This window comes from Drosophila sulfurigaster, chromosome 3 (assembly GCF_023558435.1).
Source record: "Drosophila sulfurigaster albostrigata strain 15112-1811.04 chromosome 3, ASM2355843v2, whole genome shotgun sequence".
NCBI classification, from domain to species: Eukaryota; Metazoa; Arthropoda; class Insecta; order Diptera; family Drosophilidae; genus Drosophila; species Drosophila sulfurigaster.
Window position 1 is genome coordinate 41,857,632 of NC_084883.1, and position 26,951 is coordinate 41,884,582.

Here is a 26,951-nt window from a genome sequence, read left to right on the forward strand (position 1 = left end):
TTGTAGCATGATAGCTGGGACTTTTTTTTTGTGTGTGTCTGTTTCAACTTAATTAATTATGTAGCCGACTAGTTGCCCATCCAAAAATCGTTAATTAACTTGATTGCTTTGAATCGACTGCGATTTGTTAGTCAGCATTGCATTGACTCTTCAGTCAGAAAGTTTTCACCCACACACACGCAGTCAAACATGTGTGTGTGTGTGGCAGAGACTGGTGCTCGTATAATTGATGAGCTGCCTCTTTGTTAATTGATTTTGCTGTGCGGCAACAACTTTATATACACCGACCGACAAGTACTACATATACATATCGAAACCAAATTGGTTTTATTAGCTGGCAAGCAATTGGCTAAATAATTGATTGGTTACAGCATTACAAACAAATTTTTGGGTCAACTTTGCTGACCCCAATCCTTATGCCTTTCCCACAGGTGACGAGCTTAATGCAGGCATAAATATAAATGTAAAATAGACCGAAACAATTGTGAATTTCGTTATATACGATGTGAGACTTGTCAACTGACCCCATAGCCACAAAATGTCACCAGAAATGTCGAAATGGCACGTGTTCAATGAACCAAGTTTTGTGGGCCAAGAAGAAACCGAAACGAAGCGAAGCGAAGACCAAAAGAAGCGCAAGCAATTCAATCAGAACTGCAAACAGGAAACTGGCAAAATTGCAATTGCAACTGAATTTGTGACTAGCCAAAGAGGAATTTAAATAAAAAACTTTTGCAATAAACGCTTCCAGCCCACGCGTGGTATGAGTAACCCATTTAGACAGTGAGACAACTAAGAAGAGAGATAGAGAAAAAGAGAGGCAGAGAGCGAGAGAGAAAGCGACATGCATGTCAAGTTGCCTGCTTTGACATTTTAACTAACTTTTCACACACACAAAGAACTATGCTTCGCACACACAGTTGTATTGTAACTTTTTGGATATGTGCGATATTTTGTCATATCTAAGCCACAAAATACGAGTGCAACTTTTTGCTGCTGTCATAAATTTGCGCAATGCAAACATTTATCAGCATGGCCGGTCCCGCACTCAGTTAGCAGCGCTCTGCATTTTGATATTTAAAGTTATTACACTTGAAGAAAAAGCGCAAGTAATTCGTCACTATATTTCTTATTTCCTATTTCATAAATACTTAACCAATTGAAAGCTTTGACTTTGACTGATTGCACATCATTGGCTTTGATTAAAAGTTAATTATTTACTTTTGTGCTCTTAGATAAGTTTGTAGTGTTCGCTAAATTTGTTCAGTAATATTATTTTTAGCACGTGTTTTTCGATTAACTATTCTGATTGAGAATTTTGTTGACTTTCAGCTGCTAGCCTGTGAAATTATATTTTATCTTTTGTTTACACAATTCAAATTATTTCTATAATTATGAACTCATTATTCATATTTTTATAATTTATTAGACATATTATTGATTGATGGTTTACTTGTGAATATGATTAATAGTTCGAACATTAGCAAATTTAAGTTCTCAATGGGTAACCAAACTGTCTTTACTTCTCATTTAAGTGTGACTGCCTGCTGGACTACCTAAATGATTCTTCAAAGCTGGCTTAAAAAATGGATATTTACTGTGTTTTTTGTGAGTTTTTTCTGAGTGCACTTTCGCATCCACTTTCAAGCTCAGCTGCTGCTGCCTTTTGCCGCTTTTACTGACTGACTTTGCGAGTTTTTGTCGTTGGCCGTCGTTGAGTAAATGCTTTCTATTCAAACCGCAGCCAGAGCAGCAGCAACAGCAACAACAGCAGCAGCAGCATATGTGTGTGTCTGGAGTGCCTTCCATTTCATTCCATGCCATATAACGAGTAGCCAAACCAAATATGGTGAGTGTGCGGCCAAGCACTTCATTGTTGGACAACATTTTCTTTGCATATTCATGTGCGCGCCTTTTGTGCACTTGCATGAGATTGTAAAATTTGAATATTTATTTCGCTTTTATTCTTATGATTTTTATGAATTTTACACTGCTGCAAAGTCATCTTAAATTCGAGGGGACTTTCGGCTGTGCAAAACTTTGCTGTAAATTAAAAAAGGAAAAAAAAAAAAATAATATAAACTGAAAACACTCATAAAATTGAGGGGGAGAACAAAAAAACTTTAGCCATTATTTAAATGCGTTGTAATAATTTAAATGTTGACATATTGTCAGCCAACCACGCCCACTTTCACTTGCTAACAACTTTTTCTGTGTTCTCTGTTGATTTCTTTTCTTTTTTTTTTTTGTTGTTGATGTTTTCTTTTATTGCGTCGCCGCGTAAATTTAATGAATTTTAATGAAAACTTATGTGCGTTGCGCATGTGTTGCCGCTGCTTGAGACAGCTGCTGCCAATCTTTCCTTTTTCCTCTGTCCTCTCCCCATTCTACGCTTCCCTCATTTACATGCTAAAACACTTGCAATTGTCGAATAATGTCAATTTAAACTTTTGATGTGCGCGACGCCATTTTCTTGCCTATTGAAACACATTTGTTTGGCTTGGTATGTAGGTACACTGAAAAGAATTCCAGCTTCACACAGCTTAAATATGATGTTATTAAAATAGTGCTACATTAAAAACCAATTATCAAAACTAAGAACAGCAATCTAGAAAATACCAAGCACTCAAAAGAATGTCTAAAATACAAAATTTCGCTTATAAAAGTTCTAAACCAATCAAACAATTTTTGTTTATAGTTGGTAGAACTATCGTGAACTATTTTATATTCAAACGCAGCTAGATTTGGGGAAAAGTATTTCGTAAGTAGAGTGTTAAACTAATAAGTACTACTAAATAACTGAATGCTAATCAGTAGTATACCAAATGTAGCCATCGGTTTGTATATTTTCAGGTATATTTTAAGAATAATACTGCTCTATTTGTATCTCACTATGCGCTCGAGTTTTCCTACTTGTTCAATCTTATGATAAGATTTGTGGTCTTGGCACTCATTAATAAGAACTTGGTATTTTAATAAATCAGATCTACTAGTTTTCAGCTTTTTATATTAATATGCTTTAGTAATAAGAGCGAAATCTTGATTTAAGAATTCTTGAGATCAGTATAGAAAGAAGTAAAACACCAGATCGAATTTCGTTAGAAGCTTTTTTTTATTTTATATGTGCGTTTGAAGTTCCTGGTCTTTAGTAGGAGATGCCAGTGTTGGACTTGATCCAGTCCAAGTAGCTGGTAGTACGGGTGAAGGCAGCTGGGTAGCCCTTCTCGCAACCAGCAGCAGCACCGAAAGAGGTAAGACCAACCTGGACGTTGTTGCTCTTAAGGACCAATGGGCCACCGGAGTCACCGTTGCAGGTGGACTTGCCGTTGGTGGTGGACACACAGATGTTGGAGGAGGTGACAATGGAGGTGCCGTAGGTGGCAGCGCAGACGGTGTTGGTGATGACGGTCAAGTCGACGTACTGCAGGTTGGTGGCAACGCTGCTAGAAGAGTCGCTGGTGCGGCCCCAGCCGGAGGCGACGACAGTCTCACCGGCATAGGTGGAGTAGGAAGAGGCAACGGAGGGGAGGGTAACTGGCTGGATCTTGGTGGTGTAGGCAACGGCGGGGATCTTGATCAGGGAGATATCGTTCTTCAGGTTGCTGCTGTTCCAGCCAGAGTGGATGATGATTTGGCTAGAGGCAACGGTGGATGAAACCTCGGGGGAGGTACGAACGGTAGCGCCCAAGTAGACGGTCACAGACGAAATACTACAATTGGGGAAAGAAAGTAAGTAAGTACACAGAAACACTTTTGGGTTTAGGTGTTTAGTTTTCGAAGCTTACCCATCGGTACAGTGAGCAGCGGTCAACACCCACTGGGTGCCAATCAGAGAACCACCGCACCAGGCAGAGGAGAGAGCGCTCACACGCAGGGAAAGACCGACCTGGTAGGGGAATTGGCCGACGGCAGCGGTAGATCCACCGGTGATGCGACCCTCAATGCTGTCCTGGACAGGCATCACACGGTCGCGGTGCACCAGCTCAGACTCGGGGAAAGCCGAAGCGGCCACGGCCAGCGTAAGGATGATCAGGAACTTCATGTTGATTAGTTTAGTAGTCAACTGTGTGCTTAACCAACGGAACGCCGGCTCTTTTATACCAGAAACGGACTGCATTGCCGACGTAATACAGGTGTGATAAGATAGAGCTGTCGACTCTTGGCACACGTCACTAGCCTGGTCACGACGTCCAAGACAATGTCAACGTTCCAGCCCACAGTCTTATCACATATCAATGAAACAGTTTTGAACACTTCTCGAAGGTGATATCAAACGAGATACGAGTAAGTTTGGCACGCAGCTGCGGCGACAATCTTATTGAAATCCATCAGCTTTCAAATTGATTTATTTCTTATGAGTTTCTAAATTTAACGAATTATGTTTTTGTTTACAAACACTTGTGCGTTTTTTTCTGCTTATGTTATTTACTTTCGTTAATCCGATAGGATATTTGGGGGCTTGCGAGTCTTTGCGAATTATTGAAATTAAGCTAAGCATAGTTTGTTTTGCTCTCCACATGATATACGAAAGTAAGTTGCATTAAATGGTCTTAGTTTTCATATTTCTTCTATCTGTGTATCTTATCATTGGAGACATTGAGCTGTCAGTTCCGTTGCGGTTCCCAAGATCAACTTACAATCGCAACCTAGATCTATGTGCTAAGTAAATGCATTATTGGCCTTCAACTGTCATTGTTTGCGGCGTCTCTTCCTTGGACAGATTTCGCAATCATGAGACTGATAATTATTTATAATAATATTTTCGATTGATATTGCCATTGGTATTTGTTGTTGCATTTGATTTATTATTAAACTCGCCGAGAGCTCGCCGGCAAAACTGACCGCAAAAAGTTGTTTGGTCATTTGGTATTTGTGTATTTATCAACACTCGCCGCGTGATTGCGACGATTGTCGATGTGGATTTTGCTGTGGGCACAACAAAAACTGGCCACAAAACTGCGGTTAATCGCCTATTCAAAATGCTCAATTAAAGCCGATTAGTCGATTGCCCAGCTCAAATTTCCCTTCTCCAACAAATTTAATTGACATTTTTTCTTTATTTTGTTTTTGGCATTTTTATAGAGTCTTTTCCCAAACATATCGATTACAATTTCGATTTCATTGTTTTTATTGTTATTTATTAGCTACAATTTCCATTTGGGGACCATAAAAAGGGCAACCCCGAAAAATACAAGAGAAAGCAAAAGTTGAGAGTTTCGCATTCGGTTTTATTGCGAGTGTCGTTTTAATTGGTTTTATTGTCGTGCCCAGGACGTGTTTCTGGCACCTGGTCGTTGGCTATATTGTTAAGCAATTAATGGCCAACAATTAGGCGTTAATTGCATTTAGTTGACTGTCGACTGTTGACTGTCGACGATGCCCGCTTCATCCATAATCCACTCCAAATAGGCAGTTATCCTCGTGTACACGGTGGGCGCATCCACTTCGCACCCGTTGGCGCTGCCAAACGAGGTTATCCCTATCAAATAGCTGACATTGCGCCACCGATACACCAGCGGACCCCCCGAGTCCCCTTGACAGGCGCCACGTCCGCCCCCGCCATCGGTGCAAATGTGACGCCGAGCATTGACCAAGCCGGGCAGGAAGAGGCAAATGCAACGCTGCTGCTCCAGCACTTTGACACTCGCATACTGCAGTCCATCGACTTGATCCGGTGTGCGTGCGGTGGCATTCAGCTCGTCGTCTGTCGTGGCGCCCCAGCCCGATGTGATGACTAATTGACCCTGCAACAGTGGCTGTTGCATGAACTGGCGAGCCAGCGCAATGGGTTGCACCCGCTCACTGGGCGTGACTTCATGTGGTAGACGTATCAGAGCCAGATCATGATAGCCCCCAAATCCCAGATAGCCTGGATACACATTAAAGTTACTGTGCGACACTTCGAATGTTGCCTCTGCTGCCGTGGCATTCGCATATGTTGTGGCACCCAAAAAGAGCTTGCCACCTGCCGCATTCGTCAGGCAATGGCCTGCGGTCAGCACAAATTGCAGAGTTATAAGTACGCCGCCACATTGTCGCAAGCTGCCGTTGTTTAGCTGGAGCAGCAATGCAACTTGATAGGGAAATTGTCCCGGCTCGGCGACTTCTCTACGAGCGATGCGTGTGCTGATGCCAGCTGAAAGCTCGTAAGTCACACACTGACGTTGCCACTGCTCATAGCCCAGCTGCCAGCGCTGTGCATCGAGTTCCTCCGACTCCTCTTCAACCGTCTCCTCTTGAGTGCTCCACGCGTGCGCCTGCTGAATGCATGCAGCAACGGAAAGCAAAGCGAACGGAACTAGACACGTTAAGCTGGCCATCTCGTAGATCCAATCGACAGTGCTGAGTGGGCTCTTCACTCGAGTAGTTTGTTGTTTTTATAGCCCGGCACGTGTCTCTCGCTTCACTCCCCCCCTCCACGCTGTTAATTGAATTTCGCCAAGCAGCTGTGCTGTTTGGCATTCAATTTCCACAGTTTCATGTAATTGCCGCACGTTTTGGCGATTATGTTGCTTAGGCCTTCGTCTACCGAAGTTAGGGAGACTTCTCCCAACTCCCAGCTGTAATTTCTGTTTGAGCATCTTGTCTTGACTGCAGTTTCCTTAATTGCAATACACAAACTGAAGTCGGTTCATTCAATTTCGAAGCCTTCTTATCAATGCTGTGTTTTCCACTCGTTTAATATTTGTTTTATTTCACTTACAGACTATGCTTTTAGCATTCTATTTAATTAATAGTTTTTGCGATTTGCGGTGTACTTATCAATGGATTTGAAGAGCTTTTACAATGCCTTCGTTCCTGGTATCATTGAGTAAATTGTGAGTAATTTGATAACGGCGCAAGTGATATCAGAAAACACTTGCAAAAACAATCAACAACATGTTTTATTTATTTTTTGGTTTTGCGCGCCAATCGTTAACGAGACAAATTGTCGGCGTACAGAGATTTTTGTGCGATTGAGGCGTGTACAGTCATGTCTGCCTAAAATAAAGCTGATTAAAAAAATAGTTGATGGAATTGTAAGTAGATAATAACTAAGGCAGTCGATGGAATTTAGCTACTCATAACAAGAGCAACTTTTATTGGCAAGTTTAATTAGAGTTGAAGAACAAGTTAAACTTTTAACTATATTTCTAATTTATATATATTTTATAATTTTATAAACATTTTCTTAAATATTTTTTTAAAAAGAAAGACAATTGCATCTTATTTTGTCAGATGACCCAAGCAATTTGAGTTTGTCAAGCTAAGAACATAATGCAGAGTTTTCAATTTTCAAATTCAGATTAGGAATAGTTAAACTTTAAATATAAATATAAATAATAATTATGTTTTATAAATTTACGATTTATATACATTCGTTAAAATATATGTATTGACAAGAAGACAAGTGTATGTAATTTTGTTGGATGCGCTGATCAATTAAATCTTGCAGAGCTAAGAACTAAATGCAGATAACTTAATTTTCTAATATAAAATATGTTAAACTACAAAAATGTATGAACTATTAAAATTTAAGTATTTTCATATGTCATAAGTATTTTCCCAGATTTTGCCCATACTTAAAAAATTATGAGCTTTGTTATTTATGTATGTTGTCTGATGCCTTAAGCTAATTTAAGAACTAAATACAAAATTTCAAACATTGATGGAGAATATATTATTTTATTGTTTTTAGTATAATGTAGTCTCAATTGAATATAATAATTTAAGTATTATTAAATAACCAAGGTTTGAACTTTTTTTCCAAAATCGCAGGCGAATCGCAAGCGAATCGCAGGCGAATCGCAGGCGAATCGCAGTCGAATCGCAGGCGAATTGCAGGCGAATCGCAGGCGAATCGCAGGCGAATCGCAGGCGAATCGCAGACGAATCGCAGGCGAATCGCAGGCGAATCGCAAGCAAATCGCAGGCGAATCGCAAGCAAATCGCAGGCGAATCGCAAGCGAATCGCAAGCGAATCGCAAGCGAATCGCAGGCGAATCGCAGACGATTCGCAGACGAATCGCAGGCGAATCGCAGGCGAATCGCAGACGAATCGCAGACGAATCGCAGACGAATCGCAAGCGAATCGCAGGCGAATCGCAAGCGAATTGCAAGCGAATCGCAGGCGAATCGCAGGCGAATCGCAGGCGAATCGCAAGCGAATTGCAGGCGAATCGCAGGCGAATCGCAAGCGAATCGCAGACGAATTGCAAGCGAATCGCAGACGAATCGCAGGCGAATCGCAGGCGAATCGCAAGCGAATCGCAGCCGAATCGCAGGCGAATCGCAGGCGAATCGCAAGCGAATTGCAGGCGAATCGCAGGCGAATCGCAAGCGAATCGCAGGCGAATCGCAAGCGAATCGCAAGCGAATCGCAGGCGAATCGCAAGCGAATCGCAAGCGAATCGCAGGCGAATCGCAGGCGAATCGCAGACGAATCGCAGGCGAATCGCAGGCGAATCGCAGACGAATCGCAAGCGAATCGCAGGCGAATCGCAAGCGAATCGCAAGCGAATCGCAGGCGAATCGCAAGCGAATTGCAGGCGAATCGCAAGCGAATTGCAGGCGAATCGCAAGCGAATCGCAGGCGAATCGCAGACGAATCGCAGGCGAATCGCAGACGAATCGCAGGCGAATCGCAGACGAATCGCAGGCGAATCGCAGACGAATCGCAGGCGAATCGCAAGCGAATCGCAGGCGAATCGCAGACGAATCGCAAGCGAATCGCAGGCGAATCGCAAGCGAATCGCAAGCGAATTGCAAGCGAATCGCAGACGAATCGCAGGCGAATCGCAGGCGAATCGCAACCGAATCGCAGGCGAATCGCAAGCGAATTGCACGCGAATAGCAGGCGAATCGCAGGCGAATCGCAGACGAATCGCAGGCGAATCGCAGACGAATCGCAGGCGAATCGCAGACGAATCGCAGACGAATCGCAGGCGAATCGCAAGCGAATCGCAAGCGAATCGCAGGCGAATCGCAAGCGAATTGCAGGCGAATCGCAAGCGAATCGCAGGCGAATCGCAGACGAATCGCAGGCGAATCGCAGACGAATCGCAGGCGAATCGCAAGCGAATCGCAGGCGAATCGCAGACGAATCGGAAGCGAATCGCAGGCGAATCGCAAGCGAATCGCAAGCGAATTGCAAGCGAATCGCAACCGAATCGCAGACGAATCGCAAGCGAATCGCAGGCGAATCGCAGGCGAATCGCAGACGAATCGCAAGCGAATCGCAGGCGAATCGCAAGCGAATCGCAAGCGAATTGCAAGCGAATCGCAGACGAATCGCAGGCGAATCGCAGACGAATCGCAGGCGAATCGCAACCGAATCGCAGACGAATCGCAAGCGAATCGCAGGCGAATCGCAAGCGAATCGCAAGCGAATTGCAAGCGAATCGCAGACGAATCGCAGGCGAATCGCAGACGAATCGCAGGCGAATCGCAACCGAATCGCAGGCGAATCGCAGACGAATCGCAGGCGAATCGCAAGCGAATCGCAAGCGAATCGCAGGCGAATCGCAAGCGAATCGCAGGCGAATCGCAGACGAATCGCAGACGAATCGCAGGCGAATCGCAGACGAATCGCAGGCGAATCGCAGACGAATCGCAGACGAATCGCAGACGAATCGCAGGCGAATCGCAAGCGAATCGCAGGCGAATCGCAGACGAATCGCAGGCGAATCGCAGACGAATCGCAGGCGAATCGCAGGCGAATCGCAAGCGAATCGCAGGCGAATCGCAAGCGAATCGCAGGCGAATCGCAGGCGAATCGCAGACGAATCGCAGGTGAATCGCAGGCGAATCGCAAGCGAATCGCATGCGAATCGCAGACGAATCGCAGGCGAATCGCAAGCGAATCGCAGGCGAATTGCAGGCGAATCGCAAGCGAATCACAGACGAATCGCAAGCGAATCGCAGGCGAATCGCAAGCGAATCGCAAGCGAATCGCAGGCGAATCGCAAGCGAATTGCAGGCGAATCGCAAGCGAATTGCAGGCGAATCGCAAGCGAATTGCACGCGAATAGCAGGCGAATCGCAGGCGAATCGCAGACGAATCGCAGGCGAATCGCAGGCGAATCGCAGACGAATCGCAGGCGAATCGCAGACGAATCGCAAGCGAATCGCAGGCGAATCGCAAGCGAATCGCAAGCGAATCGCAGGCGAATCGCAAGCGAATTGCAGGCGAATCGCAAGCGAATCGCAGGCGAATCGCAAGCGAATCGCAGGCGAATCGCAGACGAATCGCAGGCGAATCGCAGACGAATCGCAGGCGAATCGCAAGCGAATCGCAGGCGAATCGCAGACGAATCGCAAGCGAATCGCAGGCGAATCGCAAGCGAATCGCAAGCGAATTGCAAGCGAATCGCAGACGAATCGCAGGCGAATCGCAGACGAATCGCAGGCGAATCGCAACCGAATCGCAGGCGAATCGCAAGCGAATTGCAGACGAATCGCAGGCGAATCGCAGACGAATCGCAAGCGAATCGCAGGCGAATCGCAAGCGAATCGCAGGCGAATCGCATGCGAATCGCAAGCGAATCGCAGACGAATCGCAGGCGAATCGCAGACGAATCGCAGGCGAATCGCAGACGAATCGCAGACGAATCGCAGACGAATCGCAGACGAATCGCAGGCGAATCGCAAGCGAATCGCAGGCGAATCGCAGACGAATCGCAGGCGAATCGCAGACGAATCGCAAGCGAATCGCAGGCGAATCGCAGACGAATCGCAAGCGAATCGCAGGCGAATCGCAGACGAATCGCAGGCGAATCGCAGACGAATCGCAAGCGAATCGCAGGCGAATCGCAAGCGAATCGCAGGCGAATCGCAGACGAATCGCAGACGAATCGCAAGCGAATCGCAGACGAATCGCAGGCGAATCGCAGGCGAATCGCAAGCGAATCGCAGGCGAATCGCAGACGAATCGCAGGTGAATCGCAGGCGAATCGCAAGCGAATCGCATGCGAATCGCAGACGAATCGCAGACGAATCGCAAGCGAATCGCAGGCGAATCGCAAGCGAATCGCAGACGAATCGCATGCGAATCGCAAGCGAATTGCAGGCGAATCGCAGACGAATCGCATGCGAATCGCAAGCGAATCGCAGACGAATCGCAGGCGAATCGCAAGCGAATCGCATGCGAATCGCAGACGAATCGCAGACGAATCGCAGACGAATCGCAAGCGAATCGCAGACGAATCGCAGACGAATCGCAGGCGAATCGCAGGCGAATCGCAGACGAATCGCAGACGAATCGCAGACGAATCGCAGGCGAATCGCAAGCGAATCGCAGACGAATCGCAGGCGAATCGCAAGCGAATCGCAGGCGAATCGTAGGCGAATCGCAAGCGAATCGCATGCGAATCGCAGACGAATCGCAGACGAATCGCAAGCGAATCGCAGGCGAATCGCAAGCGAATCGCAGACGAATCGCATGCGAATCGCAAGCGAATTGCAGGCGAATCGCAGACGAATCGCATGCGAATCGCAAGCGAATCGCAGACGAATCGCAGGCGAATCGCAAGCGAATCGCATGCGAATCGCAGACGAATCGCAGACGAATCGCAGACGAATCGCAAGCGAATCGCAGACGAATCGCAGACGAATCGCAGGCGAATCGCAGGCGAATCGCAGACGAATCGCAGACGAATCGCAGACGAATCGCAGACGAATCGCAGGCGAATCGCAAGCGAATCGCAGACGAATCGCAGGCGAATCGCAAGCGAATCGCAGGCGAATCGCATGCGAATCGCAGACGAATCGCAGACGAATCGCAAGCGAATCGCAGGCGAATCGCAAGCGAATCGCAGACGAATCGCATGCGAATCGCAGGCGAATCGCATGCGAATCGCAGACGAATCGCAGACGAATCGCAAGCGAATCGCAGGCGAATCGCAAGCGAATCGCAGACGAATCGCATGCGAATCGCAAGCGAATTGCAGGCGAATCGCAGACGAATCGCATGCGAATCGCAAGCGAATCGCATGCGAATCGCAGACGAATCGCAGACGAATCGCAAGCGAATCGCAGGCGAATCGCAAGCGAATCGCAGACGAATCGCATGCGAATCGCAAGCGAATTGCAGGCGAATCGCAGACGAATCGCATGCGAATCGCAAGCGAATCGCAGACGAATCGCAGGCGAATCGCAAGCGAATCGCATGCGAATCGCAGACGAATCGCAGACGAATCGCAGACGAATCGCAAGCGAATCGCAGACGAATCGCAGACGAATCGCAGACGAATCGCAAGCGAATCGCAGGCGAATCGCAGGCGAATCGCAGACGAATCGCAGACGAATCGCATGCGAATCGCAAGCGAATCGCAGGCGAATCGCAGACGAATCGCAGGCGAATCGCAAGCGAATCGCAGACGAATCGCAGACGAATCGCAGGCGAATCGCAAGCGAATCGCAGACGAATCGCAGGCGAATCGCAGACGAATCGCAGGCGAATCGCAGGCGAATCGCAAGCGAATCGCAAGCGAATCGCAGGCGAATCGCAAGCGAATCGCAGACGAATCGCAGGCGAATCGCAAGCGAATCGCAGGCGAATTGCAGGCGAATCGCAGACGAATCGCATGCGAATCGCAAGCGAATCGCAGACGAATCGCAGGCGAATCGCAGGCGAATCGCAGACGAATCGCAGGCGAATCGCAGACGAATCGCAGGCGAATCGCAGACGAATCGCAGGCGAATCGCAGGCGAATCGCAGGCGAATCGCAAGCGAATCGCAGACGAATCGCAGGCGAATCGCAAGCGAATCGCAGGCGAATTGCAGGCGAATCGCAGAATCGCAAGCGAATCGCAAGCGAATCGCAGGCGAATCGCAGATGAATCGCAGGCGAATCGCAGACGAATCGCAGGCGAACTGCGATTTATTCGCGCGCGATTCGCTCGCCATTTATTCGCATTATTATTTAAATGATTTTTGAAAGAAAGTTCATATGCAAAAACCTTACTTCAATTATTATATTCAAATATTTTAAAAATATAACATAAGTTGTGTTCAAGGTTTGAACTTTTTTTCAAAAATCGCAGGCGAATCGCGCGCGAATGAATGGCGGGGCGAGAAAATGTTTGAAAACACAACTTATGTTATATTTTTAAAATATTTGAATATAATAATTGAAGTATTATTAAATAATCAAGGTTTCAACTTTTTTCAAAAATCGCAGCGAATGGAGAATTTTCACTTATTATTTAGCTTAGAGTATTGTGAATCAAACTTTTGATAGATGTGTTAAATTGATAGAAAATTTAGGATTATTACCAGTCATTCAAAAAATCTTTTATATATATTCACAAATTTTGGAAATATTTCTTGAAAAGCAATTTTGCATCGCTAGAAATTTCTCACATATTCAGCAACTTGTTTTCCTACTCTCTACTCGAGTCAACATTATTAGATTTCATCTGTTTGGCAGTAGCTCTCGATGCTGTTATTGCCGATGCTGTTGCTATTGCTGTTATTGTTGTTGCTGCTGCTGCTGCTGTTGTTGTAGCTACTATTGTAGTCAACATTGCGTTGCTACTTGAAGCTTAGCTTTACTTCGACCCCGCCTCTGTTTTTATGTTTATGCGGAAATCTGCAGAAATTGTGTCAATATCAATAAAATTAGATTAGTATCGACGGCAGCCCCCAAACAAGCAAAGTGCGTCGCAGGCAGCAGCATCCTCATTCCCATTTCCACACTCCCGAAGGCTGTGTGAATGTTCGAAGCACATCCACATCCGTTATATTGTGTGTGCGTGTGTGTGTGTGGAGCAGGGTTCGCACATCCGGTTTTTGGGCTGCCTACGATGGGAAATTGTCTGTGTGTGACAAATGCTTAAATGCCCTGAAATTGTTGCAACCCAAAAAATGTGTGAGCGAAGGCAAAGTTTCACTCAGTTAAAACATGCGCCACACTTAATCTCAGTTAATTTTCTTAATGGAAAAGTTTTCACGGATTTTCCTTCCATTCACATTTTTTTGCTTTTCTTCTTTGGTTTCTTTCTTTTCGCTTTTCTTTCGGTTGTTGTCGTGTTGCCACATCAATTTTTCGTCCATTCTGCTCTGTGGCATTTGTCGCCTGTACCACATTTGTAGGCTCAAACCCAAAATGCCCCCTTTTGCCCCCTCCTTGCCTGGCTGCTGCAACCCCGCACGCAAATGGCCAGCCCTTGAAATTACTTTTGGGTCCTTTTTATTTTGCGTTTGGCGGGAGGTTGTGGAATTTCAAGACCCTCTACAGATAATTTTCATAATGCGAAAATTAGAAAACTTTGGCACAAAAGTTTTTCGCTATTGGTTTTAAATTTTTATTGGCAAACGAAGAGGTGGGGTGCGGGAGGGGGAGTCGCTATTTCCCGCCAGCGATTTTCATTTTCTTTAAAGCTGTTTTCCTATTGATTTCCCATTCAACAACATTTACGTGCCATTATCGCATCGCTTACAAAAGCCGGAGCCGATACCCCAAAGCGACTCCATTTCCAAATGCTTCTCGACTGCCGCTTTGTTTTTCCGCTTTCCCACCCCCTGCCGCAATCAGTTTTCCCCCCACACTCTGTCGTCCGACAATGACGTAATCTTTTATATAAACAGAGCCGCGCTCCAACACTTTTCACACGGCTGTCCAAGCTGTAGCTGTAGCTGTAGAAGCACTGACAGAAATAGCACTCAATCCTCTGCCTCGTCGTTCTACTAGAAGCAAAACATTGTGCCATTTCCTCCGCTTCCTTCACTTCACTTCCTGCTCCGGCGATGTGAACTGGCAACGAATCACGTGACGAATGATTGAGTGCACTTCTGTGTGCGCTTTTTCACTTAAAAATGTGCGATTTCAATCACTAAAAAGCAAAAGGTACACATCGGAAAATCGAATCAGCCATGGCTGACTGATGTCTTCCCCTACGCCATCCCCGTTTGATTTCCAAAATGTCGTTAACCACCACAAGGTGAGCTGTGAGCGAAAAGTAAACGGGGCGAAACAAAAAAACAAAAGCAAAAACATGGCCAAAAACGGAAGTTGGTAATAAATGTTAAAACAAGTTATGTGCAAAATGTCCGCAACACGTGACAGGACAATGTTCTAAAAAAAATCGAGAAAGTAAGCATAGCTCAAGAAAAATGAAAATATGTATAAAAGTGTAGTCCACATTTATGCCTGAATTGCGGAGGAGAGGCTGGCGTTCAACATTCCGTGCATCAAAATGCCGCGCCACTTAACAAATCCCAAGTTGTCGTTGCGTGCCACGTGACTGGAATAGTCAGCGGCAGAGTCAGAGCAGCGTCGTGTCATGGCCACGTCGAGAAACAATAGCTTTGCTTTGGCCAGTTGGAATTCTTTTTTTTTTGGTGGGGGGGTTCGTCTGTTGCTTTATGGCCAAAGCACCGAGGGAATGGGAATGGCAGTGAGAATGTTGTTGGCCGGGAAAACGCTTTCACGCACGCTCGCTTTGGAAGCGTTGCGTCGCCTGGCGACCTGCCGCGCTTAATTTCCGCTTGTAATGGACGCACGATAAATCTTGGCAAGCGTTTCCGTTTTGCCCACGAAACCCACGAAACCTCGAGAATCTCTCCAGCTGCACGCAATCGAAATACATCTTTTGTTTGAGCTTCTTGTTGCTTACACCTGAGCGATATACCCAAGGTCCATTCAGGCTTTTCAATTTGCCTCCACGTTTCGGCTGAACTCGAAACTGTAGCTAAAGTTGTGGCATATTAAACGTGCTAAGTTCGGTCATCGGGATGGGGAAGAGGAAGGAACAGTATCTTGCCTTAAAATTAGCAGCATAATTAGAAAACTTGGCCTATGGCTGTTAAATAAACTTTAAAGTGCTGTGTGCTGACTTAAAAGTCACTGAAAGGCAGCTTTCTATTGCCCTTAATAATAATGAAATATTACTAGAATATTACTAGTTGATATGCCAGCTTTTCTTGAATGTAGCAGCATTATAATGAAGAAAGTTTTGTTAAATGCATGTGTGGCGAGGTATAATTTGTAACCAAAAGTGTATGTAAGGTATTAAATATTTCTTTCAAAACGTAACATTTTCCAAAAGGCATCTCAATTTGTAATACTTGGCGTATACTTAATACTTCTGAAAGTGTATACAAACTATTGACTATTTCTGACAAGCTGATATGTGATCTTTCCTTCATATTAGGAGCATTATAATAAGGAAACTTCTCCTAGATTAGTTAAACTACGTGTACTTCATATATCTGGTATGCAAAGTATTTTATATTTCTATGATTACCTTTCGTAACTTTATTCTTAACAAGAGATGTAAGCATAATATTATATATTTATTCGTTCTTTTTTATACTCATGTTAGGAACATAATAAGGAAACTTTTCCTATATATGTTAAACTACGTATACTTAACATTTTATTTTATATTTCTATGATTACCTTTGGTAACCTGGCATATACTTAAAGAACAGATGTAAGCATATCATTATATATTTATTTCTTTTGATGTTCTTTTAATTGATATTTCTGAACAAAAAATGTATGCAAAGTATTTCGCTTTCCGAGTCCATATGTGAGTTCTTCGCTCTTTCGCATTCTCTTTACATCCGCCTATCTCTGCTATGTGCTTGCTCTAGCTATGGCCATAATTTAAAATCGTAAATCCCTTTAACTTGCCACCGCAATGTGCCAATTGCCAGGACCATTTTTATTGTCGCCTCGTTAGTCAGAGAGTCGGGACAACTATTACCAAATCCCCGACTGATGGTCCTTCCTCGCTCTGTCTCTACCTCCGCCTCTGTCTCCGACTCCGACTCCATCTCCAATTCCATCTCCATTCAGTTTCCGTGCGTGTCGCCTAAGCCGGCGATAAGGTGTGCACATTCCAGGCAACCCCTTCGTTGCCGCATCTTCTTGCCCCAGTCGGTGGTACGTGCCTTTCTTTGGCTCGGCGATAAATTGCTATTGGTTGGCTGTGGGGCCAAAGGTAAAGCTGCTAATTTATTAGCTGAAGCGGCAAACAAAACGCCAGAAAAACATAAATAAACGTATGGGTTTCGGGTGGCAGGGCTGCAGTTCGAATCAGTTGGCAGTCTGGCCATAACATTCTTGAAATTGAGCAAATCTGGCAACCCCAAAACGTTCTCTGTCTCCATCTCTCTTCCTCGCTTTGTCTGTTGGCTAGTTGGCTTTAATGCGAAGCCTGGCGAATATGTGTGAAAGTGGCATATAAATTTCAATGGTCAAAATGCTCGCTAAGCTGCACCTTTGTGTGTGGAGTATCAAGCCTAGTCTAGAGGGAGAGCATGCCAGAAAGAGAGTGAGAGAGAGAGAGAGAGAGAGCGAGAGAGTGTGGCAACAATGGGACAACAGCCACGCATATTCAATAATGTCCTCGCTTTCAACTTTTATGCTTTGTAAATGCAAAATCTGCACGGCACACTAAGCGAATAAATGCGAGTAAAAGGGGAGAGAGAGAGAGCATAAATAGAGTGTGTGAGAGAGAGGGAGAGCAACACATATTTTACAATGTTGCCAAAGCCATGGACTAAAGTTCTTGTGAACAATAGAAAAACGAATTAAACAAAAAGCCAGGCGGGCTGTTTGAATGTGTGTCTATATGTGTGTGTGGCCCAACCAACAACAACAACAATATGCAGGAAATAGCAGCAACAACAACAACGAGAACGACAACATTATCAACAATGGGCCACGCCATGAGCAGCTGCAACAATGGCGAAAGGCAGAAATGAATGCGGCTGCGAGAGTGTACATTTCTATAGTATGCGCGTGTGTGTATGTGTGCGTATACTTAATATGGATGTGTGTGTGTTAAGACGACAGTCAGTGCTGCCTTAACTGGCTTTTGTTGGCCCCCATTTCATGGTGTTGTTATTGTTGCTGTTGTTGCCTGGCATCTGCATAGCATTTGCTGCTTTGTCACTCGCATTGTTGTTGCATTAGCAACTGTAGTGCATTAATACCACAAACTGTGTGCGAATGCATTGCATATGAATGTAGCTTACAGTTCTTTTAACAGTTTTGCAAGCTAACAACTCAGTCGAGGTTGCAACATGATCTTTGTTGCTCTTCTACCAAAAGGTAAAGCTGTATTAGCTCAACTGTTGATGTGTTGATTTAAGATAATATATTTATTCACTTAAATATGTGATATATTCTAGCTAAAAGTTATGAAAGAAGTGTTATGTAAGTGTGTAAGTGTATTCCATCATGAATCTTAGTAATCTTAAGGAAATAAGCTAACTGACGAGCTGTGACAAATGTGCAACCTATGAATTGGTAGATTACCATGTGCACCTGTCATGATGGCTCAATCTCTCGGTGCCCAGCACAAAGGATCAGAATTAAGCATCTCTTAAACTAGAGCGAATAAATCGCAATGGCAGCGGCGCGAATAAACCGCGTGATGTTTTCCGCGACAAAATCGCAAGTGTGTTCACACCTCGGCGAATTTATTCGCGGTTTACATTAGTGCACTTGTGAATGACAACAAATGACAGCCATAAAAAAAGGCATTGCGCATAAACAACTAAACGTATAGCGTCACATGTGATAATTTTAAATTAATATTTTTTCAATAAAAGTAAGTGATTATAACTTGAAAACTTCTTCTCGTATTATATTATTATAATTATATTGTATCAAAAGCCCAAAATTTAGTAATTTAACAAAGGCAAAAATTGAACACATGCATCACATGTGAATTCATCAGCGCAGAACATGAGCAAATTTCTGCAATCAAATCTTATCAATCTTGGCGGCAAGCGAAAAAAGCGCTGCATGCGCGGTTGCGGAAAAAAACGCTGCAAATTCGCCGTCAAATAGAATTCGCTCCGCTTTGGTGTGCATACGTTCATAAGACGCAATGTAATTATATATTCGCTCCGCTGCCGCTGCGATTTATTCGGTCTGGTGTGAGAAATGCTTTAAGCGTCGATCAGCGCCCTTATGAAGCAACACAATGAAGAGCCCACTATGTTGGCAATACCAAAAATCTTGGGAAATATTGGTGTTAACAAATTAACAAAGATTTCTAACCAGCCGTTGAAGTTTTTTCGATTAATCGCAGGATTTAAAACTTTTTTGTACTCCTGAGCCGAAGATCTCAACAAAAATATATATGAATTGCATTCTTGTTGCACCTGTATAATTCTGCTTTATCGAATGATTTTTTTCATCTATGCAATTATGATGCTATAAGTGAATCGTGACTTGAATGGTTTTTTATAAGATAACTGCAAACGCATTTCAAAGTGGTTAGAATCCATCGATACAGCAGTATACTGCTTGCAAACTGCTTGGTTCACGCGTGTCTTTGTGGTAAGCAGGGCGAGTTGTTCACTTTTGCTGAGGTATAACAATATTATTTTTAGCATTTCTTTAAAAGGAAATCTAACTTCCGTATCAACTTAAAAGCCGTTGTAGCATTAAGCTTCTTATTAACATATTTATAATTACATGTTGTTTCAAATTACGTTAAATTTTAAGCATTTATCTTTGCACTTTGAAAGAAATAATGACCAAATATTTCTGTTCTTCATCAACATATTAAGCGATTTCATTTTATTACAATTTTTTTCAATTTCCGTTAATTAGACATCGGTTTATGCTGGGATAGGTGCATTGTATGAGGGCTACAGCTGGATCTATTCCAGGCCAGTGTGACTACGTATCCAGTCCAGATAACTGCTAACTCGACTAAAGCCACTTAGTACACCTGGATGTAGAAAAGAAGCTACACCAACGAGTTTGGAATCATCACGTGTGACCAATGGACCCCCAGAGTCGCCAACACCGACAAATGGACCGATGCAAATTATGGTGTCCGATGGTTCATAAACGATATTCCAGCAATTCATTTTGCTGTGAATCTGCACTTCGACAAACTGTAGATCATCCTGAACTCTACCATGTTCATTTTTGCCCCATCCACTGGCTACGGCCACCGCTCCTTCGTAGTCATTATCGCGATCGGCAAGCGACACTTTATTAATCAACTCCGAGTACTCCACACGAGGTGTGCGAATGAGGGCAATATCATTTGCGAGATTTCTATTATTATAGTTTTCGTGCTCAATAATGTTATCCGAATAGACCACATGGCTTAATTCACTATTCCAACGTTTTGTTGTACCATAGAAGATTTTAACCCAATCGGCGTTGTGTGTGCAATGAGCGGCAGTCAAAATCCATGTATGATCAATGATGGATCCACCACATAAATAACTTTCATTGGCTCTACGTATGTGCAACGAAACAATGTATGGGAATTGTCCTTTATGGGCATCATTTCCGTATTGGATGCGTTGCTGGATATCGATATTTTGAGTTCCACCAAGCGGAAGCTTAGCTCCAAGTGACAGGGCAAATGTCACAGATAGAAAGACGATCAGAACTTGCATGGTTAGCGAATTGTTTGTCTTTTGCTCCCGAACTCTTGCCTTATATATTCAATGATTTTCAATTAGGTTACATCACAGTTTAAAAATTTAAATAAAGATACGAACACTAATTAAGTCTTATCTAGGTAAACCCATAAATATTTGTTGATGGACATATTGATGGCTGCCGGAGTTATCTTTGCAAATACCCTAAAAACCAAGCCGCCTTGCAAAACTCTTCGCTCTCTTAAATCGTTTTCCTCTCTTCTCTATTCTATTAGTTACGAAGTAGCCACATACAATGTTCTTGTACTCGTTTCCCAATAATAGAAGAGTTTTACAAAATTGTACGAACAGCGAATGTATATAACAGGCGAAAGTACGCATCTCCGATCCCATAAGGCTACACATTTCTAATATATCCAAAACATGGCGGCAATTTTCTTAAAATATATTCCAAAGTATATCAAAAGCTTTATTTTGTATATTTATAATATTTAAAATAAAATAAGCCATATATACATAATATACCAAATAGTCAGCCAAAGCAACTCGTTTTTTTGCAATATACTTCTATAATTTTTGTCTCGTTGCGATATGTATATGTACTGTAGATATTAATGTATGAGTCATGACTGTAGCTTTAAAATTACTCTTTATATTCGTTTTGTTTTTATTTGTTGGGACGAATATAGTCTCTTATAGCCTTTGAGATCTATGCGTTCCTGCGACGCACAGACAAACAGACTGTTGATACAAACCGATAATATACATATATATTTTATAAGGTCAAGTCATCTCTGGCCTTCTGGCTGTTACATTGTTATAATACCCAATGGGTAGCAGGTTTTTTTTTATATATTCTTTATTTATTTACAATCTATATATCTAAAGATAATAAGTAATGGGTAGCAGGTAGAAAAAAAAATGTATTCAGCACGCTATTTTAAAAAATAATGACCACAATCTTTTGCTCTTCATCAACATTTTTATTTCTATTACAAATTTTGCACATGCAGTTCCTTATGCATAATTTTATGCTGAATGCAGTATATAAGGGATAGTTCTGGATCTATTTAAGGACAATGTGATCTCGAATCCAGTTTAGATAAGCGCTAACCCGAGTAAAGCAAGTGTAATACCCTTCGATTGCAAAAGAGGTAACACCAATGAGTTTCGGAGCATCACGAGTCACCAGTGGACCACCAGAGTCGCCTTCCCCCGTGGGAACTCCATCCGAGTTTCTGCCACAGATAATGGTATCCGATAGTTCTCCAACAAATTCCAACCACAACTTTTTGCTGTAAATCTGCAAGCCGACAAAAAGTAGATCTTCCTGAGGTATACCATACTCATTTTTGCCCCATCCACTGGCTACAGCCCAAGCTCCTTCGAAGTCATTATCAAGATCGGCAACCGACACTTTATTAACCAACTCGGAGTACTCCACATGAGGTGTCCGAATGAGGGCAATATCATTCACGCCCGTATCATGATCGAAGTGCTCGTGCTGAATAATGTTGTCGGAACCAACTTCATGGCTAAATTCACCCTGCACATTTTTCGTTGAACCATAGAAGATTTTAATCCAATCGGCGTTGTGTGTGCAATGAGCGGCAGTTAAAATCCAGTTGTGATCAATGATGGAGCCACCACATCTAGAAATTCTAAGGTCCTTACTGATTGCCAACGAAACGATGTATGGGAATTGTCCTTTATGAGCAATTTTTCCCTTCTGGATGCGTTGGTGGATATTAAGATGTTGGGTTCCACTAAGCGGAAGTTTAGCCCCAAGTGACAGAGCAATTATCACAAACAGAAAGACGAGGAGAACTTGCATGGTTAGCAAATTGTCTGTCTTTTGCTCCCGAACTCTTGCCTTATATACGAGGGTGGGCTGATAAATAGTCGGCCTAACAAAGAAAAAATTTTTTTTAAAAATTTGTAAATATTTTATTCGATTAGTGTTTTCTATTAGCTGATTACTGTGAAAGTTTCATGCGGGTTTATCAACACCGGCGGGACTTTTAGCGCATTCACTTTTGCATTGTCGTCAACATGAATAAAATTGAATATCGTGCTATCATAAGATTTCTGTTTTTAAAAGAGAAATCCAACGACGATATTGAAAATGAGTTAGACAAAGTTTATAAGGATTCAGCTCCATCGTTTTCAACAATAAAATATTGGGACTGCTGAATTTAAACGCTGGCGGACAAGCATTTTTGACGATGATCGCCCGGGTCGTCCTAGAGAGGTGACAACACCAGAAATTGTGGATAAAGTCCATGGAATGATATTGGATGATCGCCGAATCAAGCTGCGAGAGATTGCAAATGCTCTAAACATTTCTCGGGAATGCGTTGGAAACATTTTACACGAATTTTTACACATGAGAAAGCTTTCGTCAAGATGGTTGCCGCGATTGCTCACAATGGAAAATAAGCGCAACCGCTTGCACATTGCGAAGGAGAGTTTGGCATTGATTATCGCAAACAAACACCAATTTTTTCGTCGTTTTGTGACTGTTGACGAAACCTGGATTCATCACCATACACCAGAGAGTAAGGAACAGTCAAAGCAATGGATTTCAACTGGAGAAACGGCACCGAAAAAGGCAAAGATCGGTTTGTCGGCCAACAAGGTGATGGCAACGGTTTTCTGGGATGCCCGAGGTGTAATTCATGTGGATTATCTGAAAAAAGGCAGAACAATTACGGGAGAATACTATTCCAATCTCTTGGGACGATTTGATTCGGAGCTGAAGAAAAATAGCCGCACATGGCGAAGAAAAAAGTTTTGTTTCACCAGGACAATGCTCCCGCTCACAAGAGCGTTGTCGCAATGTCGAAATTGTGTGAATTGCACTACGAAATTCTACCCCATCCACCCTATTCTCCAGATTTAGCACCCTGTGACTATTATTTATTTCCAAAAATTAAAAAAATTACTTGGGGGTAAGAAATTTCATTCAAATGAACAGGTAATCTGTGAAACAAACGCCTATTTTGAGGACCTGGACAAATCATATTTTATGGAATTTATTGGGAAACTGGAGGATCGGTGGTCCAAGTGCATACGTCTAAAAAGAGATTATGTTGAGAAATAAAAAAGCAAAATTTAAAAAAAAACGTATTTTCTTTGTAAGGCCGACTATTTATCAGCCCACCCTCGTATTCCAAGATTTTTAATTAAAGTTCGTCACTACTTAGGAAGTGCAATAAAGATTAGAATGCAAATTTAATGTTATCTTGGTATTCTCATAAAGAATTGGGTTGATGGACTTATTAAGTTATCTGTGTAAATCCCTGCAAAATCGACGCAGCCTTATAAAGCTCTTCGCTCTCTTAATGTGTTTTTCTCTCTTTTCTATTCTATTCCTAACGAAGCTTCAAACTTTACGGTGGATAGATAATGTGTACGTCACAATGACAATGTTTTAATACTCGTATTTATAAAATTGTAACAAGCAGAAAGTGTATACTTTGTTGCATTGGCATTATTTTGTTTGGCGAATAGAAAATATATTTAACAGGCAGAAGAAGTCATCTGACCCTGGTGATCGAACATCATCGAATCCAATCAGCATCAAGCATGTTGAGTTAAATCTGCTCGTTTGGCGCCGAAAATCGAACCAATCTGCAAAAAAAAAGCGAGCATTTACGAACGAACTTGAAACGCGTTGGAATGCTTGAAATATTTGTTCGCCATCAAATCGTGTTAATCCGAGCAGCGGTTCTACATGTTTGGAAAAACTTTGATCACAAGTAGAACGAGCAAGTATCGAAGGCACTGCTTGCTTTGAGGGAGCCTGTGCAGAAAGCAGTGGGGATTGTATATGATAATAAATGTTTGCTTTAACAAAATGCAAAACTTATTGCTCTTGATTATATCACGTTGACAGTGGGGAACAAATTGCTTAATAAGTTTGTGCCTCCAGCAAATGTATGTAACTGGTAAAAGGAGTCATCTTCTTGGTTAGCTTCATAAGCGAGACAATATAGACATGTCCGCATGACTGTGTGTACCTCTATAGTATATAGATCTGAGAAAAATAGATTGTATAAATCTGATCAAAAAAGCCAAAGAACAAATTTAAATAGAAGCACTGGAATCGTTCTTCCAAAGACCAATATTTATTCCTAAACATTTTTTACTGTGTATTTTACAAGATCCAAATTCTATGTATTTACATATATCTTGCATTGAAAAATGTATAAAGCTTTTACTCAGTTGAAATTTTGAAACAAATAATGACCAGACTTCGTGCACTGTATGAGGGCAACCTTTGTAGCTATTCTAGGCCAGTGTGACTACGAATCCAGTCCAGATATGCGCTAACCCGAGTGAAGCCACTTAAATCCGAGTCTATAAAAGAAGATAGACCAACGAGTTTGGAATCATCACGTGTTACCAATGGACCACCAGAGTCGCCAAGTCGGATATTTGGGCCGACGCAGATATTGGTGTCCGATGGTTTCTTAATAAAATTCCAGCAGTTCTTCTTGCTGTTAATCTGCAAGTCGATAAACTGTAGATTTTCCTGTAGTATATAACTCTCATTTTTACCCCATCCACTGGCTACAGCCCAGGATCCTTCGTAGTCATTATCGCGATCGGCAAGCGAACTCTTGCCTTATATATTCAATAATTTTCAATCAGGTTACCTCACAGTTTAGGTATTAAAAGTTCAGAATGCTCATTAAGTGTTATCTAGGTATTCTCATAAAGAATATGGTTTATGGACTCATTGATAGCTGGCGGAGTTATTTTTGTAAATATCCGAAATGAACGTAGCTGTATCACTTTCGAGCATGTTGATTTGAACTTTCAAACACAAAAATATTCGAGCGTTTAAAAAAAAAATTGTATAATTATGCAATAACAAAGTATTATCAATTACGTCGCTGGTGCAAAGCAGTGCATTTCTGGGAACTGCTTCTTTTGCGTGAGGCTATGCGATAAGCAGTGCGAGGAAAATATATGTTAACATCTGTATATGGACATTTCCAGGATCGCAGACGTGACATTTCTACAGTCTTTAAACGTATTTATTTCCTCAAAAATCTACATTCTCAAAACTCTTTTTAATTGCTTAACTCATTAATGAAAGCTTTATTTATAAGAGACTAGCATTAAGGATTGTCGTTTTAGAGAAAATTAATGAAAAACCCTGCACTGGGAACGTGACGAAAAACAGAAATTACATGTGACTTCATCTTCAAAAATTGTTTAAGTCAGCAAATGTGGCTAGTACATTATAGGATAATACTTTTAAATCATAATAAAGTTGTGTAGTTTTTTATTAGTAGGCACTATTATGAAGTATTGTTATTGATTTATTTGTTTTACAAATTTTATAAATATTTGTTGTTCCCGAGCGTGAAATTTTTATCATCAACATAGTTATTGAGAATTTGTAATTTTACACTCTTCGTAAGCAAAAGGATTAGGATAATAAGATATAGAACGATATATTCCTTAATAAGGATATTATAATACAATACAGATCTGGCAATACTAAATTGCGTAAATGTAATACTCAACAAGCAATAAAGCGTCAAACCTAAGTAGAAACAATGCTCGGATTCGGTTCTATCACCAATATTTAAAAAACTGTGTTTTTTATATTTTTTATATATTTAAACTGTATTTATTATATTTCATAAAATAATTAAAAAGAGCTTCTTTCAGCTCATTATTTTGAATGAAATAATAAGAAGATACTTTAGCTGTTTATCAACATGCTTTACGATTCCATTTTATTAATAATTTTTCACATTCAATTAATTAGACATCACTTTATCCTGGGTTTGGTGCACTGTATGAAAGCTTCATCTATTGTAGGCCAGTGTGACTACGAATCCAGTCCAGGTAAGCGCTAACCCGAGTGAAGCCACTTAGTTCACCTACAAAAGAGCTGACACCAACCAGTTTGGGATCATCGCGTGTGACCAATGGACCCCCAGAGTCGCCTTCACCGACAAATGGACCGACGCAGATGATTGTGTCCGATGGTTTATAAATGTAATTCCAGCAGTTCATTTTGCTGTGAATCTGCAAGTCGATGAACTGTAGATTTTCCTGTGGTCTACCATATTCATTTTTGCCCCATCCACTGGCTACAGCCCACGCTCCTACGTAGTTATTATCGCGATCGGCAAGCGACACTTTATTAACCAACTCCGAGTACTCCACACGAGGTGTGCGAATAAGGGCAATATCATTCACGCCTGTGTCATGATCGAAGTGCTCGTGCTCAATAATGTTATCGGAACCAACTTCATGGCTAAGTTCACCCTGCTCATATTTTGTTGAACCATAGAAGATTTTAACCCAATCGGAGTTGTGCGTGCAATGAGCGGCAGTCAAAATCCAGGTGTGATCAATGATGGAGCCACCACATCTAAAACGTTCATTGCCCTCACCTATGACCAACGAAACAATATATGGGAATTGTCCTATATGGGCATCTTTTCCCTTGTGGATGCGTTGGTGGATATTAAGATGTTGGGTTCCACTAAGCGGAAGCTTAGCCCCAAGTGACAGAGCAATTATCACAGACAGAAGGACGAGTAGAACTTGCATGGTTAGCGAATTGTCTGTC

The 26,951-nt window shown here is 42.6% G+C and overlaps 5 protein-coding genes across 5 annotated transcripts; all 5 read right to left on the reverse strand.

Moving 5' to 3' along the window:
• Positions 1-3,093: 3,093 nt before the first annotated feature.
• On the reverse strand, positions 3,094-4,073 carry LOC133842332 (serine protease 1-like). Its single transcript, XM_062275381.1, has 2 exons — positions 3,786-4,073; positions 3,094-3,710 (listed from the first exon to the last, which is right to left on the reverse strand). The coding sequence occupies exons 1-2, from the start codon at positions 4,040-4,042 to the stop codon at positions 3,146-3,148; spliced, it is 822 nt and encodes a 273-aa protein (XP_062131365.1). The 5' UTR covers positions 4,043-4,073; the 3' UTR covers positions 3,094-3,145.
• Positions 3,918-7,068, reverse strand: LOC133842331 (brachyurin). Its single transcript, XM_062275380.1, has one exon. It carries the CDS (start codon positions 6,318-6,320, stop codon positions 5,346-5,348), a length of 975 nt encoding a protein of 324 aa, XP_062131364.1. The 5' UTR covers positions 6,321-7,068; the 3' UTR covers positions 3,918-5,345.
• Positions 7,069-19,490: 12,422 nt separating this feature from the next.
• Positions 19,491-20,394, reverse strand: LOC133844434 (serine protease 1-like). Its single transcript, XM_062278417.1, has one exon. It carries the CDS (start codon positions 20,363-20,365, stop codon positions 19,610-19,612), a length of 756 nt encoding a protein of 251 aa, XP_062134401.1. The 5' UTR covers positions 20,366-20,394; the 3' UTR covers positions 19,491-19,609.
• Positions 20,395-21,416: 1,022 nt separating this feature from the next.
• LOC133840069 (serine protease 1-like) lies at positions 21,417-22,184 on the reverse strand. Its single transcript, XM_062271726.1, has one exon. It carries the CDS (start codon positions 22,182-22,184, stop codon positions 21,417-21,419), a length of 768 nt encoding a protein of 255 aa, XP_062127710.1.
• Positions 22,185-26,071: 3,887 nt separating this feature from the next.
• Positions 26,072-26,951, reverse strand: LOC133842814 (serine protease 1-like). Its single transcript, XM_062276069.1, has one exon. It carries the CDS (start codon positions 26,930-26,932, stop codon positions 26,183-26,185), a length of 750 nt encoding a protein of 249 aa, XP_062132053.1. The 5' UTR covers positions 26,933-26,951; the 3' UTR covers positions 26,072-26,182.

Coding starts and splice junctions, on each gene's coding strand:
- LOC133842332 (XM_062275381.1), bottom strand. CDS start 4,042: ATGAAGTTCCTGATCATCCTTACGCTGGCCGTGGCCGCTTCGGCTTTC. Junction 3,711..3,785: donor GCTGCTCACTGTACCGATGG/GTAAGCTTCGAA, acceptor CCCCAATTGTAG/TATTTCGTCTGTGACCGTCT.
- LOC133842331 (XM_062275380.1), bottom strand. CDS start 6,320: ATGGCCAGCTTAACGTGTCTAGTTCCGTTCGCTTTGCTTTCCGTTGCT.
- LOC133844434 (XM_062278417.1), bottom strand. CDS start 20,365: ATGCAAGTTCTGATCGTCTTTCTATCTGTGACATTTGCCCTGTCACTT.
- LOC133840069 (XM_062271726.1), bottom strand. CDS start 22,184: ATGCAAGTTCTCCTCGTCTTTCTGTTTGTGATAATTGCTCTGTCACTT.
- LOC133842814 (XM_062276069.1), bottom strand. CDS start 26,932: ATGCAAGTTCTACTCGTCCTTCTGTCTGTGATAATTGCTCTGTCACTT.